General features: G+C 43.3%; 2 protein-coding genes across 7 annotated transcripts in view; one reads left to right on the top strand and one right to left on the bottom strand.

The window, feature by feature from the left end:
* Positions 1-1618: 1618 nt before the first annotated feature.
* The window catches only part of LOC147021167 (glucagon receptor-like), a 79825-nt gene continuing 65399 nt past the window's right edge, over positions 1619-16044 (top strand). For 3 of the 5 annotated variants that reach the window (XR_015060725.1, XR_015060724.1, XM_085891011.1), the window contains exon 1: positions 10089-10355. Coding sequence is in view for 3 of the 5 variants with exons in the window: in XM_085891011.1 (XP_085747137.1) it covers positions 10124-10355 (232 nt within the window). In the remaining 2 variants the exon portion in view is untranslated. Of the gene's footprint in view, positions 1979-3030; positions 3170-3416; positions 3526-10088; positions 10356-16044 lie in introns of those variants that run through there. The other 2 variants (XM_085891012.1, XM_085891013.1) reach the window with 2 other exon arrangements.
* Positions 10555-16044, bottom strand: part of LOC147021169 (uncharacterized) — a 32706-nt gene continuing 27216 nt past the window's right edge. For both annotated transcript variants that reach the window (XM_085891015.1, XM_085891014.1), the window contains 2 exons: positions 13959-14004; positions 10555-11857 (listed from right to left, as the gene is read on the bottom strand). The gene's annotated coding sequence lies outside the window, so the exon portion shown is untranslated. The remainder of the gene's footprint in view (positions 11858-13958; positions 14005-16044) is intronic.

Genomic DNA, 16044 nt, shown 5'->3' with positions numbered 1-16044 from the left:
ATTGAAAAACATAAACCGTTCAGCCTGGCGGAGGAATGCGCTCTTCCGAGTGCCGTTCTGGTTTGTTATGCAGTTACATCATCTTAAGCTGTTTCCAAAAATTACGACTAGAACATTTCATTTACGTCGTCACCAGTTCTCAATTCGACCAGCATTTGCCATGACAGTAAATAAGCTCCAAGGACAAACACGACAAAAAGTTGCCCTTCACCTGGAAAAACCCGTGGGATCCGTTTCCCATGGACAGCTAGCAATATGACACTTTATTGCGTGCTACGGGATTTCATGGGATCATTTACCGCGGCGGTTCACAATATCGTACATTTGACAAAAATATCTTTTTCGCATTGCAGCATGGCAACAATCAATTAAAACAACCTTAACTTCTAAAATATTACATCCACATCAACATTGACCTCATCACATTGAACAACATGAACTGGAAGGGCACTCGGTAGAGCGCATACCTCCGCCACGTAATGCCTTATTCACGAGAACATATCGAGCCAATACTTGAAATCGGACTTAAAATGGCATTTTTATCGCAATTTGAAAGTTTTGACCCGACCCCCGACCGCTAAGAAGGGTGTTGGTGTGACCCCCCCCCCCCTAATGAGACATATGGTTGGATGCAGAATTGGAAGATACACATTTTGGATTTTGTTTGAAGTCGATACGACCATTTTAGCGGACATTATTGCGAAAATAAGAATTTCGGTTTTTTTGGTGACCTTGACCTTGACCTTTGACCTAGATTCACCAAAAAACGACAAGTGTCTAAGTTGGACCATAGACGACGTCTGTACCCAGTTTGGTCATGATCGTTGAAACGGTGTGGCTGCTACTGGGTAAACAAACACACAGACAGACAGACAGACAGACAGACAGACAGACAGAATGACACACACAACCGACCAACATAATTGGCGAAATCCGAAGGTTTCCGGCAATTAACAAACAGAGAGGGGGTGAAAACGTAACCTCCTTCACCTTCGGTGGCGCAGGTCATAAATCTAAATTCTGAGTACGAACCACAACAAGATTATAACAACATATCAACACGGAAAACCTGGTGCGTATCAACACAATAATCACATTCACGACGTTTCCGAATTTACAGTTCACAGGCTCCCGTCGTAAGATACCATTTTATTATAAAAGCAAAAGCTGTCACTGCGTGCGCGACTGACCACCTGGACGACGCACAGGTGCGCGTCATTTGGTCGAGGTTAAGACTCTGGTCACCTCGAGACAATTGAAGATCATACATTGCGACATTGAGTGGGAGAATTTGTTTATTTCCAAACTTCATTCTATCTACTTTGCACATTGATGATTGGCGCCATACTCTTAGTGGTTGCTTGATTTCCCCCCCCCCCCCCCAGTGCTGAAATTGTTAGATTCTTTTCTCTGCCGAAGGCAACGTGGACTGGCAAAGCATGTAGAAACTCCGTAGTCGTACATATTATGTGCCATGGCTACAACGAACAGCAATAAGCAACTCCACTGATCTGCATTGATTTTCACTCGACATTACTTCTCTCGCCCTGATGGGGGGAAAGCCACCAGGCTCCTCTCCGGCCGCGCCTTCGGACACGCCCCTCGCCTTTCATTGCAACCAGCCTGTGCAGGAGGTACGACCTCCTCTTATATCAGTCATCTTCATATCACCAGTCTTCTTCCTCGATCCTCTCCGTCGCTCTCTTTTTCTGTCCCTCGTCTATGTCCCGTGCCTTTCTTTTCTTCCAGACCAGCTGGGGTCCCCCATGCCCCCTGGCCCCTCTTTCCATTCCAATAATTGGAGCACTTTCCACTCTCAGAAGCTTTCTTTTCGAAGACTGTGCATCAAATTTGTGTGTTTGATTAGACTCCTTCCTCTTATACTCCTTTGGCACGGTATCGGTTAAAAACAGTTGTCATCACAAAGTGAAGAGGTCAGCAGAAAATGTCCGAGTGTTGTGTAACCTGAGACTGCCAGGTAGGTGTCTCATTCTCTCATATTACCATCTAGACGGTCTTTAATAATCATAACATTATTATTATTATTATCAATAATAATAATAATAATTGTAGCTTTAAGTTCGATTTTGTGTAATATTGTCATCGCAATAAAGCTTCCGGTAGCCCGCGTGCATTGATGGGTCATGTCATCCAATTTTGCTCAGTTGAAGTCTGGTTTGCAAACTATCAAGTTATTTAAATGTAAACATCCACAATGTACATCCGCTTGATATTTGAAGTTGATCATAATCACAAAGATTGGAACTTTTTGCCCAATCACTTCGATTGGTTCCCTTTTATCCATTCCTTCTACGGTTTCTAACACTTAGCAATACACGCAAGCATCGCGGTACTTTGTAATCCAGCTTCTGTATTATTTTATTTCAAAAAATTTATGTCCTTGATAGCCAGCTTGTATGTATTGTTCATCATCATCTTCATCATCATCATGATCATCACTACCATCATCATCATCATCATCATCATCATCATCATCCACAGCGTTGGCGCCAAAACAGTTACGAGGCTGCAATCATGGTCGGGTCACCACTCCGACCCAGAGGTCACGGAAGGAATTTGGATTTTGTTCAGGGTACCGGCGATAGTTCGCCTACTCTTCGCAAAGGACACCGTGGGATCTTTAATGTCCACCAACTGATGCCGGCAGAAGAGGCGTCCAGTTTAATGTCCATCCGAGGGACAGCATACACCTTTGACAAATCACCCTGCCTGTGAAACACCGGGATGACAGTTTATCGCTGGGTCGGCGTTCAGACCCAGGCTAGACCGTTTAGAGGTTATCCTGCCAGCCCCTTATATTATTGCTTACAAATAATACTATTCATGTGAATATGAACTATTGTATATTATCCATGAAGAGAAATGCAATGCGATGTTTCTCTGGATGTATATACATATATATGATGCAATGTTAGCCACCATGGATTCAAATGGCTGTGATGACATTGCTCGGGTGAAGTTGTCCATTTTGATATCATTGTATCTACTTCTTCTTCTCAAACCCTCCAGTCGATGATTGGGAGTTCCCTGCTCAGACTCACACTTCTGGTTCACCTTTTCACCTCCCGGAACTGTTTGTTCCGCATGGCAGCAAATGGACATGTCATCAGGGCTCTTCCTTACACTTATTCTTCTCTTCAGAACCATGGTGATTGACCTCACAACCTACATTTGACCCGCTCTGTTGTTATGCCCATCCATATTCCTCCGTGCATATGTAAAGCAATAAATGTCAAGGAAAGCATTTTGAACTTTCAGCATTTTCACTCCCTTTTTGTCCACCATTCCGTAAGACTGTTTACGATTCACACTACCAACCTTCTGATCGTCCAATCGGGTAGTGCAACCACTTTTGTCTCACTCGTATTTTTGTTTGTGATGTGTGTGCTCTACAGTCCATCCAGGCCAAGGTCCTGGAGGCAACATATAAGAAGTGGACCAGCTATCGGGCCGAATGTCTTCATAAGATGGAGGTTGACCCTCCTCGCTCTCCGCTCTACTCTGGTTTGTCTCAGTTTATTTTTCTCGCTGGTGATTTGGTTAATGCATGTAATTATTTATTACTGAATTTTGATTTTCTCAAGCATTCCCATGTCCCGAGCACCCACTCGGGTGGCTTTGACAAAGTGTTCATTGTGTTTGAGGACTAGCGCATAGTGAAGTGGTGCCGAATGATCACCAGGTTTGATGTCTAGAATTAAAAGTAAATCAAGAACAAACATGTGGATTTAGTGTGCCAGTAACAAACATTTCGAATTCGCTAAACGGAAATGGGTTTAGGGTTGACATGTTTCAAATATTTACTTCCCATAATTATCCTGTACACTCTGCAGCGGGAGACTACAGAGAAATATGGAGACTATGGAGAAAATAATAATAATAAAATTGGGTCAAAATGTCAAAGGACAAAGTCATAGTGACTATAAATAGCCCTTATTAGCCCTGCAATATACACTATAAATAGTCCTTATTCACCCTGCAATATACACTATAAATAGCCCTTAATAGCCCTGCAATATACACTATAAATAGTCCTTATTCGCCCTGCAATATACACTATAAATAGCCCTTATTAGCCCTGCAATATACACTATAAATAGTCCTTATTCACCCTGCTATATACACTATAAATAGCCCTTATTAGCCCTGCTATATAAACGATAAATAGCCCTTATTAGCCCTGCTATATACAGCATAAATAGCCCTTATTAGCCCTGTTATGTACACTATAAATAGCCCTTATTAGCCCTGCTATATACACTATAAATAGCCCTTATTAGCCCTGCTATGTACACTATAAATAGCCATTATTAGCCCTGCTATATACACTATAAATAGCCCTGCTATATACACTATAAATAGCCCTTATTAGCCCTGCTATATACACCATAAATAGCCCTTATTAGCCCTGCTATATACACTATAAATAGCCCTTATTAACCCTGCTATATAAACTATAAATGGCCCTTATTAGCCCTGCTATATAAACTATTAATAGCCCTTATTCGCCCTGCTATATACACTATAAATAGCCCTTATTAGCCCTGCTATATACACTATAAATAGCCCTTATTAACCCTGCTATATAAACTATAAATGGCCCTTATTAGCCCTGCTATATAAACTATTAATGGCCCTTATTCGCCCTGCTATATACACTATAAATAGCCCTTATTAGCCCTGCTATATACACTATAAATAGTACTTATTAGCCCTGCTATATACACTATAAATAGCCCTTATTAGCCCTGCTATATACACTATAAATAGTCCTTATTAATGCGTCAAGCGTGAGACGGCCAGTTTTTTGTTGATTCCGTGGTTCTTTATTTATATCCCATTGAGCTTCAGTGTGCCTCTCCAGGCCATAATGCTTTTACCAGTTGAGCTTTTGTCATCAAATCTTCAACAAACCTTTATTATGAGATTATGAAGGACACAAATCATACTAAAATACGCAATTTGGCAAATTCTCAATTCAATTTGGCAAAAAATAAAATACGCAAACTAAAATACGTCTGTCTGTATGTGTCAGTATTTTTTGACCATGATATATTCAGCTGTTACTTATCCAATCTCAACCAAACTTGACAGGGGGCTTGCGGGTCAAACGATGGAGGTTGTAGCGACTTCATTCGTCCTCCTCCCCAAGAGGGTTTTCCGACCTGTGCGAAATATGTGTTAAGGTGTATATCTGTGTAAAGATAGCTTATCGTGGCATTTTTCCAAAGCCGCCTCGAACAACAAAAGTAATAACAACACTAATAACAGTATAATCTTAATATTATTACAATGAAATATTAATAATACACTAATGATATCCCCTCTCCCCAAGGGGGGGGGGGGTATCCTCTGAACAACAGCCGTGTTAACGCGTATAAATAGCTTATTGTGGCGTTTTGTGGGGCAAGCCCCATGAAGAAGAGGAGGAATGGGAAGAAGAGGCTTACCCGAAGTAAAATAAACTGTCCTTTTTGTCAACTTTAGTTCGAGTACAAAGGAGATTCCATTGGACAGGCTTTAGCATTTTGAGATGCTTTCTAGTTGTAACCTTTTTGGGGGTGAGCCTGTTTGGCGTTCCCATGTGCAACACCTGATTGGGTGATCTCACATTGAAATCCCTGATACCGTACTGTCGATTTTGTCATTTTCAAAATCGAGGCTCATGGAAGTATGAGGGGACAGGTTTGAAACGACAACGCACTTACAGTGGGGCAGTGGGGCCACAGGTGGACACAACAAGCAAGGGAACAAGCCGGTAGGCGACATGGGTGGTCGCTAGACTATTGCATACTAGTCATACAGTTTTTGACGGATCGGACTGAAAATTTGTGACAAAGAGGTTGATAATAGTGCGCATAAAAGCACGGAAGCCGATTATTATTTATTTATTTATTTTTTTCCGAAAAATACTTTTTTCGGATTTTTTTTCAAAATCCTGTTGCTAGGAAACGATGGCGTCCATAGCAACGGTGCTCAAAAGCATACAACTAGATCCTGGTATGAACCTACCAGTCAAGTTTCATTAAAACCGGTTGACTCCTCTGGCCTCCAGAGCTGTCCATTACATACAAACAAACAGACAGACATGCAGACAGATGGAAAACCTGAGACTAAGGGTAGTCTAGCGACCACCCAAAAGTTGAACAAGGAAACGTGGCGAGAGAGAGAGGAGCGGAGGAAACGTAGTAAACGGCAACAAAGAGGGTCGGCTTAAATAGGCTTCATGGGGGTAGAAAAGATTGCGGCTAAATATGGGGGACCACATGGGATGCCTGCTCAAATCGCTGGAGGGAATAGTGTGAGTGAACAGCCTCAGAAAGGCAGTTCCAAAACACAAGAAAAGAGGAACAAAAGAGTTGAAATGTGCGGAGAGCTTGGATTTTGGGCAATTAGCCAGGAAGTGGTTCCTGGGAAAGCACGAGTGCCCTTGAGTTGTTCGGGAGGGTCGGAGGGTGGAGGGGTCGCACCAGGTCTTGTGCTTTGTCCTCATCGGAGGAGATTCCAATAATGTTGAGATATCCTAATTGTAATTCATGCAAATGTTCATTGATGTCTCCTAATGTCCTAGCCCTTGCAGGTGATACACGCACACAAGCCTCACCAGGCACACCGCCGCACAAATAAATAAATAAACAAACAAACAAAATATTGAGTGAAGGTCTTAATTAGTTTGGATTGCATATTAATATTTATTTTTTAACGGCTCTCGAAATATTTTTTATTTCCAATTCACCAATGATTTATTATTATTTTTCAACCTCTCGGTGTGTGGTTGTGAAAACCTCTGAATGTTTCCTTTCTTCACCCTGAACAAATTACAAATTCCTGCTCTAACGTACGAGAGGGCACTGCATATGTGGCACAGCCACATCCTCAGCCAATGATGCTACTCTTGCGCTGCATCTGAAAAGAAGAAGAAGAATTTCAGTAAACTTTTTTTTCCCCCATCAGATAAACAAAGATGGCACAGGTGAAAGAAATAAGACACCTGCAAAACAAAATGGCAATAAACCGATGATGGTATAACCAAGACGATGCGTCCCAGACTGCTCGACACCGTGTCATGTATATTTGTTGAAATTTCCATGATGGAAAACAACATTGTCGTCATGCACAATGGCAACGTCCCTCTCTTCTCAAAGTGTTGTTTCTTTGGTGTTTCTTTTGGTGTGTCTGTATTCTTCTTCCACTTCTTCTTCTTCTCTCGATAAGGCATATCTATATATTGTTTTGATTGCTCCCCATCACTACCTTCCGCACTCACTCATGCACATCCACGATCTGTTTCCCACACGCTCATTCTTTCCCATTATAATCATAGTGTGACTTCCCTTACAAGGAAATTCAACACAGTTCGAGGCTATTGGGCCCATCGAGCCTGCGCTACGGTTGCCAACCCATGGTTGTTGTCTGTGCTCCACCCTTTTTAAAGCACTGACCGTCAAACAAGGATGCTGCACATCGGTGTATTTAGTATGACTTGGCCGGGGGGGGGGGGTTCAAACCACTGAGCTTGACCTCCAAGCTCAAAGCAGACTCGAGCGGAAACTGCAACTATGACGTCACAAAGTCTGGTTACACAATATATTGTTCCTCATTTTTGTGTTTTTCCCCTTTTTCCTCCTCGTTTCTCTCCCTTCTCGTTACTTGTGAACCTGATGGCTGATGCTATTTTATGTCATTGAGCTCCCACATCAGCCTGGAGTCCTCGACCCTTGAACAAATAATGAAAAGAGATTTATTTTTTTTCCTCCTTTCTCTAGGAAAGGAACAACAGCTTCTTGACAGCATGTTCATTTGTAATTACACTTCAATAGCCGCACATTTCTTCCTCTCGTACATCTTGTACGAGGGTGGCAGCACGACCTTGTGCTACACGCATTCGCCTCTAAGCTATCTAGCCTGGGTTAGAATCCCGACGCAGCTACAAACTGTCATCCTGGTGGTTCACAGGCAGGGCGATTCATCAATCTGTGTGTCGTCCCTCGGATGGACGTTAAACAGGACACCCATCTGCCAGCAGTCGTTGGTGGACGTTATAGAGATGTCGAGGTGTGCTTCGTGAAGAGTCGTCGAGCTATCGCCGACACCATGAACTAAATTCCAAAAATTCCTGCCAGAACGAGTTAGTCGAGCGTCAGGCCTGGCCAAAAGTTGGGCCTAAAAAAAACTTCCCCGGCCAACGCCACAAGAACGTGGGAATAATTGTGGCCGTAAAACAAGAAGCGTGTCTTGTAGGAGGGTTTTTTGGAAAGCCAAAGCTTTCAGACCGATGTTCAGTGAAAGGGAACTTGGAAAGGCCTGTACGGTCCAGAATCAGGACATCGAACACTTGTTACTGTTAGACGAGAACCAATAAGCAACGAACGTGGTTGGAGATGGAAGGCCGAGGTTGCCCGGAGATGATTTCACCCAACGTCGTTCCATGATTGTCCTTTTGTATCGACACTCCAACTACATTTCGTTCCTCACATCATTTGCTTGGTAATAGGGAGAGGCCATGACACAAAATTCATGGACTTGCGTTTTGTATAACAAAGGCCTTGCCTTTTGCACCTGAAGCACATCTTGTGGCCACTTTATGATCCCCTGCCTCAAACCCATTACTGTTTGGAAAGATGAACAAGTGAGTAATTGAAGTTTAACTACTTGAGAGACTCTGCGACATGAAGGCATGATGAAAAAAACAAAAAAACCTCTCCATGTTGCTAACCCTAATTACAATTGGGATTTCAATTCGCCTTTTGACGTTTGTGCAATGATTGGATTCTCGTGTTGATGTGAATATTCTGCGGAAAGCCATCGTGTTTGAGGTTCATCTTTCATAATTTTGTGGGATTTGCTGATATCTTGCAGTTTGTTGTGCAATATAGTCATTATTATTGGGGAGGAATTGGGTGGGGGGGGGCAGGAGAGGATGCATGGGGTGGACAAGATGGATACAGAAGGAAACTCTCAGGAGGGAAAACTGGAAATTTGGAAGAAGGAGGGATGGGGGTACAGGTTGATGTTGGTTTAATGGTTCGGGTGGTGGGTTTGGGATCCGAGGGTGCTGACTGCTGAGTACAAATCCCGCTTGGCTGTTGAAGTAATACCAGGTGGGGTTGACTCAGCCTGTCATCCTTCTGAGGTCGGCAAAATGAGTACCGGCTTGCTGGGATGATTGAGCCATTCGAGTATCCTGCATGAGAGTGGTGACCCGTCCAGGATTTTGCCCAATAGCCCAGGAGACTGCTCCAGCGGCACCGGCGCTCTGTACAGAGTATGGTCCCTATCGATGGAGTGAGGTGGGGGTGACGGAGAGGGTTAACGAGGGTAGAAAAGATCATGGTTTTGGATTGGGAATGATCCTACTGTCAATGGTGGTGAACAGCTGTCTTGAAGACCTGGAGGGACGAATGAGATTGAAAAGGATGTGGAATTTGGTTCCACAAGGGGGGGGGGGGTGGATAAAAGAGGAATGAATGAATGAAAGAGCAGTGATCCTGTATTTAGGTAGTTTTACAAGAAACGTGTTGATGGTGAACTGCGTGTGCTTTCTTGAGCTTCGTCTTATTTTTGTTTAAGATGAAGACAAAGAGTAGATTAGGATATGCACATTGCAACTAGTGGGATTGCTTCTCAGATCATGCTTTGCCTTCCAACTATTCGTTCTTTTGAGAACTGTCTCAACTACATTTGTGCTTTCTGCGTCCATTTTGCATGATGATGTCGAACAAACATGTCACACGAGTATGCCGAGGTGAGAACGAGTAGGCCCGTTCGACGTAAAGAAGTTCCAAAGGGGTTTGGCCTAAAATAGTTGTGACAAAAGTGAGCAGGTCACAATGTGTCCCATCATTGATGAGCTCCACAAGGCTGACGAAGCCTAATTTACTTTTTTTTTTTTTAAAACCAGTAAACCATGAAGCAAGAGGCAGCTGAAGCCAGCACAATGATTTGATGATAGCCCCAAGTAACAGAACATATTTGCTTGAGGATACACAGGGGACGTATACTTTAACATTAAGGAGGACCGTCAAAACTTAACTGATAGCCCAACCACAAGAAATTCCAGCATCGGCTGAATATCTGGAAGCTTAACAATGAAGGGCAGAGCATGGCATTCGTCCAGCTTCAGATTGATACCAAAATAGCTTGTGAGCAACAGAAACTTTCTCAAACAAGAGATCAGGCTCATCTCACCGACACCTCCTGTGCATTTAATACTGCGAGGGACGTCGCCTCTGGATTACTCCAAGAGGACGGCGTGTCTTCAAGAGACCATGGATTCCGTTTGCAACTCTCAACTCCTGCAGGATCTTCGTGCCCAAGGTCGGTTTCCCGTGCTGGTGAGTTCAGCGAGGCAAAGGGGGGAACCGTGCCGGCGGTTACGCAACAGACCCAAGTCAGTCAGCCAAGCGTAACCAACGTTGCATAACTGCATCTGAGATCGAACTTGGATAACAAATTCACTCAAGATAAACGCCTTGGCAGTCTTATCTAAATCTAAATACGCTACCAGAACAGACAGAGCAAGTCAGAACACAGTTTCTTGAGGAAATGGCTTTTAGTGACAATAAAGTAATGTAAATGCAGGTATTTACAGTGGCAGGCAGAGGAGGATTTACAAGGAGAGAAAACAATGACATGATATATTCAATATTTTTTCGGCGTATACACTGCGGCCGTGCATTCGCAGCACTCATGTTTTTCACCCTCAGAAGAAATGAATATCTTGATCATTTTATTCTCTGATCTCGGTCTAAATACCTTTGTATGGAACAAAGTGGGGGGATATCAACATGTTTACTTCCATGTAAACTTCATTTTGTCTCAGTGTTATTCTCATTTTCAACAAGTTGAATAGAGAGGAGAGGATATCAAGAAGTTTTCATTTTTATTTATTATTTTTTAATATTATTATGAGGATTTTTTTTTTTGTTTCTGGAAAAAGGAAGGGAGCGATTCATACCGGCATCATGCGTATTTCTTGTGGATTTGTGGCCCTGAAAAAGGCCGTTTGGGTTTGATGAAGCTTTTCAGCTAAACCCGAGGAAATCCTTGTCCATGCGTTCCTCATCGAAGGCGGCACGTAACTCCTTGTCCGAACCAGGTTAGAGCAAATCTGTGTCGCTGTCCACGTCGCTGTCACCATCATTTGCAGCCTCCTCCTCCAAAATGATGTCGTCCTCTGTGCCGTCCATGTTGTTGGAGATGCAGCATTTCAGAAATGTTCGCTTGATGATGTCCGACGGTATCCCCTCGCACACCTTGACGATTCATCCTCAGATCATCGGAAGCTCGACCTTTCTCATCCTCACAATGAACGCCAGCAGTCTCCCAGTCAACATAATGCTCAGCCAACGTAGCGCTGGGAGTTATGGTGAAAGTTCAACCAAGATGCATGTGGTCAAATCTCCTTGGAATCCGGGTCGAAAATCCCGGTGGGAAGCATTTCACAAAATGTTGATTTTTAACTGATGAAAATACCAAGTCCGGGAAATAGGAAAGTTCGTCTCTGGTGGTTCCACCGAGATGCAGCTTATGTTCCTTGAAACCTACATCGAATACAAAGGCCTGCGAAGTAAGAAAGTTTGTCTGGTCGACGCGAGTAATCCACGGAAAGAAAGTTAGGAACTGCTGATAGAAACGAGGGAAAACAAAGAGAACCGAAGGAAGCCAAATGAACTGAGCAGCACTGGTACTTCTCCAAGCTTCACCATACCACGTGGCTCTGAGACTCTTGTTCTTCCTTTTAAATCCAATTCCTGCCCTCATGTAGAAAAGTATTCAGGGTTCTCCTTCAGGATGGACACCCCCATTGCCTTCGCTTCCGGGTTCATAACTGTAACTGAAAAGCAAAATTCCCACATAGAAAAGAAGATGCGAGCAATATTGTCCACTCATCTATCTATAATTCCAGCAATGTGTGTGTGTCTGTCTCTCTGTCTGTCTGTCTGTCTGTCTGTCTGCGAGCGCCGTTTCTCGACGACCGCCAGTCCGATCTGATTGAAACTTGCCAGAAATTTTGTCGGGGACCCGCGGATGTGCCTTTTCAAGGTTTGATATTAATCGGACGAGCGGTTCCCAAGTTACGGCCATTTTATTGCTTTTTTCAGTGTTGGAAAGGTGAATATATCGCAGCTGAAGTGTAGTTCCACCTTATCATGCCATTTTTTTCCCGAAGATATCTCAGAATAATGATAACAGCATATTAATAATAATAATAATAACAGCACAATAATTGGCAGTAATAAAAAGAATAACGTGATACAATGACCAATGTCTGTCAACCAATGACAGGACACGGTGCTATGACGTCACGAATGACGTCACAATGCTTCCTCTTTTTTAATATGATGTCACAATTGACTCTGGGACCTGAGTATGTGCCTTTTCAAAGTTTGATATCATTCTTCTTCATCTTCTTCATCAAGGTTTGAATTAATTGTTGTGCTTGGTAGACATTTGTGAATACATGAGAGGGGGGAGAGAGGAGAGACGGGAGAGGAGGGCGAGAGAGGGGGGGAGAGGAGAGACGGGAGAGGAGGGTGAGAGAGGGGGGGAGAGGGGAGCGAGAGAGAGGGGGAGAGAGGAGGGGCGAGAGAGGAGGGGCGAGAGGGGGAGAGGGGGGCGAGAGAGAGGGGGGTGAGAGAGAGGGGGGTGAGAGAGAGGGGGCGTCACTTCCTACGGGCCCGCACTAGTGCTGTAAATTTCACCACGACATTTTTGGGAAGATCGTGACAGTATATTAACAGGAATAAGATTTTAGTGGCCATCTTGGATTTTGGCAGCCATCTTGGATTTTGGCAGTCATCTTGGGTTTTAGGCATTTACTTTGAATAAAAATATTATTTTGTGGTAAACATGTATTCCCTAACATCCATTAACTATAAATTAGACAAAAAAAAATTTTCAGGCCAGGTATGGTCTGGCATGGCCAATTTATATTATGGTGGCGGCCATATTGGATTCTGGCATTGATTTGTGTGTGTGTTTGTTTGTCGCATTACTTCTGCAGTTCTGGGCTGATACATCCAAACTTGCTACATCGGATCAGCACGACCCCAATTAATGTATACGGATATTTTATCTTTGGCGGTGGTCTTCGGGGGGGGTGGGGGTGGGGGGGAGGGTATTACAAGTCCCCACCATTTACAGTGCAGTATTCATGTCCCCACATTTTCCAATGCAATGAGGTGTTTTGAATTATAAACAGTGGGTATGTTTTTGCTTCAAGCACATGACCAGTGTTTTGTTTTTTGTTTTTGCCTACACAGAGCAGGTAATTGCTTATACACTGCCCAAATAAGGGTATACGTCAGAATAACGCATCGCGTGCTCGGAGCAAGATCGCCCGTAGGGCAGGTACTCTGTTAGTTTTCGTGAATCCATGGATCAATGTTCATGGATTGTGAAAATTTGAACATTTCTTGGCCTGCGCACATTTATTAAACATCTCATGGATTATGAAACTCTCAGTTTGTGATTTATGGATGATTTAACAACTGTAAAGGAAACAGCCCAAGAGCCATTTTTTTTGGAAATATTTATGGACTCAATGACATTGTGAAATCACCTCTTCATTTCTTTTGTCGAAAAAGGAATATGGAGAGTATGCACTTATGTAATGCCTTCCGGTATCCAAATAAAGCCACGGAGCAATGCATGACATGGCTGCCTCGACATGTCAAATGCTGCACTTCACATCCTAACCCCTTGAGTTCGTTAAAGGTCCTCCATGTCATTCGCATCTCATGACAGAAGACCAAGTCTCAGGGTCTGGTTCTTGATAACCGCAGATGGATTGTTCATCCAGTAGTCTTTTACCAGCTCCCTTATGGCTTTCTCCTCCCATCCTGTTGACTCTGTCCAATCTCTGCCCCAAAAATCATGTATCCATTAGAAACCCTTACCTTGTTACCCTTCGCAAGTCTCAGCAAAACACTCACCTCCATCAATTCATCCCACTCTTCTCTAGCATGTAGAACTGTCATTCTGAGTGAGGAGGGGTGGGGGAAGGGAAGGCAGACGTGCAGTGGAGCATCTCATCAAAATGATTCTGCATTGAATAAAAGTGAATATGGAAACAAAATAATGTCTGAAATCCATTTCTACATGTCATATGATAAATAGCACCCAGAGATGAACACTGCCCGGATATGTCCAGAGACAAACTCCTATCTGGACATAAACACCACCTGAACATGTCTGGATCCAAGCTGTCTGGAGACAAAGACTGCTCGGAAACATGCGGACAAACTCCCATCTGGAAAGAAACTCCCTTCCAGACACGTCCGGAGCCAAACTCCCTTCCGGACGTGTCCTGTGACAAACTCCTTTCTGGACATGTCCAGAAACAAACTCCCCTCCAGACGCATCTGGAAACAAACTCCCTTCCAGACACGTCCAGGGACAAACTCCCTTCTAGACAGGTCTGGAGACAAACTCCCTTCTGGACACATCCAGAGACAAACTCCCTGATGGACAATTCTGGAGACAAACTCCCTTCTGGACACATCTGGAGACAAACTTTCATCCGGACACAAACACCACCTGGACGCATCCGGAGACAAACACCACCCAGCCATAATCACCATCCAGACAGGTGTTGGGGTAGGGGAGTTAGCAGAGAGAATATGTTATGTTTTATGAAACACACACACACATGTTTGGCCGATATCGGCAATGTTTTTTGAATTGGCAGATTGGAGTCAGTGTGAGTACCGGCTACAGTACGTACTGTGTACAACCCAAAAACCTGAAGTATCTTTCACCTAAAAACAACGTTACATTTAAATAGACGTTTAAGGGAGATGTTCACAAACATTATTCTTTATAAACAGCTGCATGTGATGGGTGGGAAAAAAATTTGGCTTGGTAAATTAGAAAACATGTTAATACAGCAAACGGCTCAGAAATGAGATGTTATCAAGTATATATTTTGTTTTGAAACTCACAAAGAGAAACATATAACTGTTGTAAACCATGTTCCACTACCTGGTAGTTGTAGCAACTGCCATCTGTACATCCTGATCTGGACACAAACTGTACCACTATCTAATGTTGGGTACTTGGTAAGTGGATTAAGCACTCAAGCAAGCACTCCAACGGAACGCCTGGTTTGGCAAGCAATTGCCAATTGCCGTCGATAAAACTTATATGCATGCGGAAATGCCGAAGAAATGTCCAAGTTGGACAAATTAACACTTTTTTCACATCGGAACTGCTACCAACTTCAAATCTGGAGCTTAAATTTTGTAATTCTGCTTACCTTAAAAGATTCTCGAGGTTATAACACAGGCGGAAATGAAATGAAGCCATGACTGCTGGTGTCTCCAGGTGTTTATAAGCATTACAATGTACCCAGCGATTTGTAGCGAGGATGAACAAACATTCGATAATAAATATGAGGAAAGTGAAAAAAAACAACTTTATCGTTAAGAAATCATTGCGGTCTGTTCCAAGTTAAGACATGGTTGAGCAGGCCAAACAACATAGTGGCTTCAGACCCCAGCGAGGTTACTTAGGATACGCCTGAAGATCCCATGCAGAGCAAGGTGGCTGAGGATCATCTGATGAAGGATATAAATAAATAAGACCGTTAATTATCTTCAAAAGGAGTGTTTCAATTAACCCAAACACGCAATTTTCACTCTTGAACTTCCTTGGAGTAACCTTAGTATGCATGCAAAGTTTCAGACTGCTGGGTTTCATGGTTTTGGAGTTATGGAGGAGACACACACACTGACACAAACACTGGCATTTATTAGTATATTAGATAATTCTCTGTATGTATGTCCAGGTAGTGGACAAAAAAATGGAAACACCAATGTAAAGTCACTTTAATCAGGCGTTGGGCCACCACATGCGGCCAGTACGGCCTGTATGCGCCGTGGCATAGAGTCCACATGCCTGGTGTTGGCTTCATGGTTAGGGTGGTGGGCTTGGGATCCTAGAATCCTGAGTTCAAATCCCACTCGGCTGTTGAATTAATACCAGGTGGGATTGACTCTGCCTGTCATCCTTCCGAGGTCG

This window comes from Eptatretus burgeri, chromosome 8 (genome assembly GCF_056783735.1).
Source record: "Eptatretus burgeri isolate ZD-2024b chromosome 8, Ebu_testis_v1, whole genome shotgun sequence".
Classification (NCBI taxonomy): domain Eukaryota; kingdom Metazoa; phylum Chordata; class Myxini; order Myxiniformes; family Myxinidae; genus Eptatretus; species Eptatretus burgeri.
This window is presented reverse-complemented; position numbering and strand designations above follow the sequence as displayed.